Below are 6,632 nucleotides of genomic sequence, written 5' to 3' on the forward strand. Positions count from 1 at the left end.
CCTCGCTGATTGTCTCACAGCAGTTGTCTCTCTTACCCTTGGCGTTGCCTCTCCTGGTTCCCCTTCTGAGCTGGAACTCTCTTGTTCCCCTTCTGAGGTGGAATTCTCTTGTGGAGATGGACCTGCCTGGTCACAGGTGGTCTCTGCAGATTGCCAAGCAAACACGTTGAAGAAGGAGACATCTGTGGATTCCTGATTGACAGGTTGTGCTGTGGACTCAGCTGGCTTAGGAGTTTGTAGGATGTTACTCTCATCAACATGTACCACATTGCATTCTCTAATTACACAGTTTGTAGGATCATAAATTCTGTACCCTTTTCCTCCAAGAGCGTACCCCACTAGGATACCAGTTTCTGCCCTTGGGTCTAGTTTGCCCCTTCTCTCTTTTGGAATGTGGGCATAGGCTTTAGATCCAAATGCTCTAATGTGTTTAAGTCCAGGCATCCTGTTATGCCATAATTCAAAAGGAATTTTATTTGTAGTCTTAGATGGAACTCTATTGTACAGGTAAACAGCTGTATTGACTGCTTCACCCCACATATTTTCTGAAAGTCCAGATTGTATTAGCATAGAACGCGCCATTTCTTGTATGGTTCGGTTTAAGTGTTCAGCTGTGCCATTTTGTTGGGGAGAATAAACAATTGTTGTTTGATGTTCAATTCCTTCCTGTTCCATGAATCTTTGGAACTCACTGCTGCAATACTCTGTCCCATTATCAGTGAATAACACTTCAGGTGCTTTGCCAAATTTGTTTTTAACAGCAGCAACATAGCACTTAAATTTGTCAAGTACTTGATCTTTACTTTTGAGTAGGTAAGCATAGACATATCTGGATTTTGCTTCCATAAAAGTCACAAAGTATTTACTACCTCCAGTAGATTGTTTTATAGGACCAACAAGATCTGAGTACACAGTCTCTAGAAAACCTTTATCTTGTTCTGGATTTTTCCCTCTGTAACTAGGCGCTGTGCCTTTTGCTTTAAAGCAGGTTTCACAACCATTTCTAACAGCATTGCATTCAACAGCATCAATATTACAGTCCTTCAAAAGCTTTTTCACACTTTGCAAATTTCTATGAGCAAACATCACATGCCATTTATATAAACAGTCTTTGTGATCACATTCAGATGATTTTGTGTGGAACACAGGCCCATTGGTGTCCAATTCATCATTTTCAGCTATGGCAAGATTTCTTACATAATGATAACCCTCATGTTCTTCTATCATTAGTTCAATTCCATCTTTGTGCCATATTTTGCCTTGTTCCTGTTCAAGACTAATTTTAAAACCAGCAGTAATAATTCTCCTTGTAGAAATCAGACAAATACTTGCTTCAGGCACAAAAACACAATCATTCAAAGTCATTTGTTGAACCTGGCCACTACAATTCAAAACGTTAAGAACAATTTTTCCTGTTCCAGCAACTTGCAATGGTTCATTATCCACTTTAAGTAGTTTGGGTCTTTTATCTTTATTCAATTTAACAAAATCTTCAGCATTATTTGATATGTGACAATGAGATCCTGAATCTAACATCCATAATGATTTATCAGATTCATCTCTATGATCAGTAGTTACTGCTAGCACATTCGCGCATTTTTCTCGCTTTTCTGCATTTTCTGGCTGTGCCTGTCTTAGGTAAAATACGGGTTTGGTTTTTGCTTGCTCCTGAGAGCGATTCGGTCTCGCGTTACCACGGCCTCTGGGGCTTCTGGTTTTAGCGGCCGGCTGCATGGTTTCATGCCTTTGATCTGCTTTGTCTTTAAACCAACACTGATGGGAAAGATGCCCAAGTTTTGAACAGACAAAACACTTAACAGTCTTCTTTGCATTTCCTTTGTGGCGAGAATCACTGATCTTAAGCACAGAAACACTTTCAGTTACATTCAATTGTTCTCTGCGGTGGCCCTCCGCCTCCAGGTAACAAATAGTATGGTCTATCGTCAAATTTTCTATACCACGTAAATGGGCCACTTGAACCTCATAATTATCAGGCAATGAGTTTAAAATAGCGGCAAGAACAGAGCTCTCAGAAGGCGGGTCATTTATGGATTTAAGTTCATCAAAGATATTAATCATCTTACTCAAATGCACACTCATTGTGTCTCCCTTTTGCATTTTGCAATTAAACAGTTGTTGATTAAGAAAGATGCTGTTAGCCTTTGATTTTGCAGCATACTTCTTGTCTAGATGGGAAATCATCTCTTTTGCTGATTGGCACGATAATAACCGTTGATTATCACACACTACAACATTTCCAAGGATTAAAGCCTTCACGTGACCATCCTTTTCTTTAAATTTTTTGAGTTGGTCAGCGTTATTCGTGGGCGGATTTTGTTCTAACACATAGCTAGAAGAAGTGGCTTCCAATACACACTTCAAACATTCTTTCCAGAAACGATAATTACTGGAAGATAATTTTGGTATGTTATAACTGTGCGAAGACGCCATTTTTGTTTACTTTACCAACTTCCCTTTGTAGAAGGCGAACGTCGGTCGTCTGGGATCGATCGGGGCTTGTGATCTTCCACTCTTTCTCTCTCGTGGCTGTTGATTTCAGCTCTCTGGGAATTCCTTTTGTCTTGGAGATCACAACAGGAGATGAAACTTCTCTGTTCCCTTTCTGTTCTGCAAGCACAAGGCTTAGCAGACTCAAGAAAATGGCAAGGAAAAAATCTTCTCTCCCAGGAAAATGTTTCAAAAAAAAATCTTTTCTATCCTTAATTAAACTTCAATACACATGGCTCAAAAACTCTGCAGAAAAACATATCTGGGCAACATAACCTATTGGAGTTTTTGTATTTAATTTTCTTAAAGTTAATTAGGCAGAGTTAGCAGAGTAAAATGAGTCTTGAGTCCATGGTAGTTTAAAATATAAAAGTTTACTATCAACCTAACAAGGGTAGGGTAAACAGGATGAAAAATAACAAAGAGCTTTATTTCTACATCCTCATATCTAGATAACTTACTTAGATCTTCCTAAGACTAATGGAGACATCTTAACTCATCCTCAGGCTAATGGAGACTAGAGCTTCTTCTTGCTCTGGACAAAGAGTCATAAAATGCTAATTCTAGGTACTCTATCTTCCAATCAGGACAACAAACTACATCTCAAACTGGCGGGCTTTCTAGCTCTCTAAGCAGATAGGATACAAACAAACATGTGGTTCAGTACACAGTATTAACCCAGTAAATACCAAATAGAAGTGTTCTAACATCCAACAGTCCCCCACCCCCTGGGGTTCAGGGTGAACCGTCTGCTGCCGAGGGAGGCCTGAGTTTTGTAAGTCCTTCCTGGGAGGAGAAAGAAAGGCGGGGCAGAGAGCCGGTGGGGTGGGGGGTTAGTGGAGGCCTAGGAGAGGGGGAGATATTAGCTCCTGCTTGGGTTAGGGTCCTGGGCGTGTCCTGGGCGTGGATCCTGCCAGCTGCGCCCAGGCACACGGAGAAGAGGCTTTTGTCCAGGGTGGGCATTTGGGGGGGGGGAGGGGGGCCTTCAGATGGCTAGATCGCGCAAAGTGCTGGAGCACCTCTGAACCTTCTGAGGGCCGCTGAGCGTGTGGGAAAGGGGCCATGGCTCAGTGGCAGAGCCTCTGCTTGGCCTGCAGGAGGTCCCAGGTTCAATCCCCAGCTGCATCTCCAGCTGAAAGGGCCAGGCAGGAGGGGATGGGAAGGACCTCCGCCTGAGACCCTGGGGAGCTGTCAAGAGGGGCCGTGGCTCAGTGGAAGAGCCTCTGCTTGGCCTGCAGGAGGTCCCAGGTTCAATCCCCAGCTGCATCTCCTGCTGAAAGGGCCAGGCAGGGATGGGAAAGATCTGTTTCTGCCGGAGACCCTGGAGAGCCTTGATGGGCTGGGCGGGGGGGTGTCTGTGTGTGTGTGTGTGTCTGATACCGCAGAAGGCAGCTTCACGTGTGTTTGTATCCCCCATGCCTCTGGGGCAAGAGGAGCTGAGGACTAAAGAGCTCTCCTTTCATTCCTGTGGAATCAAAAGCCCCATTTGGCAATTATTTTAGAGAGAGAGAGTGTGTGTGTGTGTGTGTGTGTGTGTGTGTGAAATTTCCTCCATCTGGAGAAAAAATGCCAGAGGCCAACCGTCCCTTTGAGTCTCTTCTCCTCTGGCCTCCTGCACTCCTCGAGGGACTCTCCCCCTGGGTGGGGGCGCCTGACTGACTGGAGACAGTGACCCTGACTCTGGGGTAGAGTCCGCCCCGAATCCTGGGGGAAGGGGGGGCACTGCTTGCGGCTGTGGGGCTGCCCAGCCGGAAAAGGGGGTTGTGCCTTTTAGGACCAGCCTCGGTGTCCCCTGGGGGTTGGGCAGGGACGGGGAGAAACTTTGACTCTTCTTTTGTTTTTTCTTGGAAATTAGCTCTGTGATTTGCATTTTTTTTTAATAAGCTTTTTTCTTTATTTTGTGAATTGGTACAGAAAATGTAAGTACAATATCAATAATATAAATCTTGTATCAAGGTATGTAACATCAAAAGTCAGAAAAAGTACAATCATTTGCATCAACAATAAAAGAATAAACTGTCCACTCTGTTATCTCTGAAATAGAACGCTGTTCTCACGATTTTAATCCTATAAGAAGTAATTAAGAATCGGTATATTATATTTTTATAAGAATGATGTGTCCAACAAATCCAACCTGTTTCCTTTATCTATGACGAGAGAGGGTTCACATCCATTTCCGAAATTGCTACCAAGATGGGGGTAAAAAATCTTCTGTTACTAAGAAATCCAATATGGGATCCCATTTTTCCATTATAGGTCTTTCTATAGGTTTTGGAGCTGTTCTGTTCAATTTATTGGTAACTGAATTCATTAGGAATTGATCCCACAATTTTTGATACCAAAGTCCTAATGAGGGAGGGTTTGGGTTTTTCCAGCAGGTAGCAATTGCCGTTCTTGCTTGTGATTTGCATTTTAAAGAAGAATATACATGTGTTTAAAAGGCAAGGCACCTAGTTCAAAAGAATGATCAGTCATTTTAAGGGTGAAGTGACCCAAGGCAGAGTGACGTGGGGGGGAGTCGGCCCTTGGTTCTGAGCTGGATCAGACGTTGGTATCCTCAGAGAGTGGCTGCCTTCCTGAGGGGCCCCCTGAGCCTCTGGCCCAGGGAGGAGGAGGAGGAGGCAGCGGCAGCCTTCCAAGGTCTCCCTCAGCCTCTCCCCCCACCCCCACCCCAGGAGAAGCTTGGCAAGATGAAAGCGGGTGAGGCCAAGCTGGAGGCGGACAAGCAGCGCCTGAAGGCCGTCTTGGATGCTGCAGAGGGTCGCTGCACCCAAGTGGAGCTGTCGAGACGCTCGCTGGAGGGGGAGCTACAGAGATCCCGGCTGGGCCTCTCCGATCGCCAGGTGGAGCTCCAGGGGCTGCGGGACCGTGTCGACGCTCTGCAGAGGGAGGTACTTGTGGCGGGCACCCGGGGCCGTTCTGACTGATGCTCGCTCTTTGCTGACTTGGGGGAGTCTTGCTTGCAGGGGGGTGGGAGGTGTGTAGGGCATGTGACAGGCAGGCCCCGTGGTGCTCTGGGGTGGTCTCAGCCCCTGTGCCGCTTGTTGCTGCAGCCGCCTGGGCTAGAAAGCGGGGGAGGTTTCGCTCCTTGTTCAGTAAAGGCTGAGATTCTCCAGAAGGAGGCGCTTGCAGAAGGCGACTGGTTCTGTGCCGCTTCTGTACGCAGAAGACCTTAACAGATCTTGAGCAGACCGTGCTCCAGCAGGCCTTTCAGGTGCCTGGTGGCCGAGGGCAGAATGAATGGGCCATCACGGCCACCCCAGGACAGAAATCCCACGAGCAGGAGAGGGAAGGATGCGTGGCGGTCCCTAGACTCTGATGAGCTAATTGCAGTTCAAAGGTGACACCCTATGGCAGGCTGATAGCACATTAAGAAAGCGCACACACTCCACACGCCTTCCAACCTGCTGATCAGTTGGAAAGATCCTGCTAATTTAATTGGCAGCAGGTTTTTTTAAAATGGAAATTGTTATTTTTTGATGGAGACACGAATCCCATGGTGGCAGGCGGAGACGCCTGGCCCAGGAAGCCAAGCTCTTAGCCAGAGAGCTGTCATGAGCCCGAGGCGCTCTTGCGCATGTGGGGGGTCCCCCCCCACTCACTCGCTCCCATCTTGCCCGCCACAGGTGGCCGAGGGGGAGAGGAGGGCGGGTGCCCAGCAGCTGTCCCTGGACCGCCTTAACCTGGTGCTGGCCAAGGCTGTGGAGACCGAGCGCTCCCTCCAGGAGAAGGTGCAGGCGCTCTCGGCCTCCCTGCTGGAGAGCAAGACCAACAGTGGCGCAGCCCAGGAGAAGGTGCTGGAGCTGCAGAAGGCGCTGGCGGCCAGCGAGCATGAGCGGCGGGTGCTGCAGGTACGCCTGTCCCCAGGAGTCCCACGGCTCCCCTCTGCCCCGGGCCAGCACCTTCATGCCCCCGTCATCGTCCTGCTGGGTGGGTGACCCGGGTGCCCTCGGCTGTCTTTCAGGAGCGGCTGGAGGTGGCCCGCCGGGCCCTCTCGGGAGCGAAGGAGGAGACAGGGCTGCTGATGGAGGCCCTGCAGGCCCTGCGGGCGGAGCAGGCGGAGCTGCAGCTGCAGAAGGAGGAGCTTGGCGGCTGCCTGCAGCAGCAAGAGGAGGCAAGGCCCC

At 48.1% G+C, this 6,632-nt stretch overlaps 1 protein-coding gene across 1 annotated transcript in view; it reads left to right on the plus strand.

The window, feature by feature from the left end:
• CROCC (ciliary rootlet coiled-coil, rootletin) overlaps positions 1–6,632 on the plus strand; it is a 47,066-nt gene that overhangs the window by 38,302 nt on the left and 2,132 nt on the right. The window contains exons 32-34 of the mRNA XM_015412582.1: positions 5,184–5,399; positions 6,135–6,359; positions 6,473–6,622. Of these exons, the coding sequence (XP_015268068.1) occupies positions 5,184–5,399; positions 6,135–6,359; positions 6,473–6,622 (591 nt within the window). The remainder of the gene's footprint in view (positions 1–5,183; positions 5,400–6,134; positions 6,360–6,472; positions 6,623–6,632) is intronic.

The sequence above is a fragment of the Gekko japonicus genome, unplaced genomic scaffold (genome assembly GCF_001447785.1).
Source record: "Gekko japonicus isolate JY-2015 unplaced genomic scaffold, Gekko_japonicus_V1.1 scaffold131, whole genome shotgun sequence".
NCBI classification, from domain to species: Eukaryota; Metazoa; Chordata; class Lepidosauria; order Squamata; family Gekkonidae; genus Gekko; species Gekko japonicus.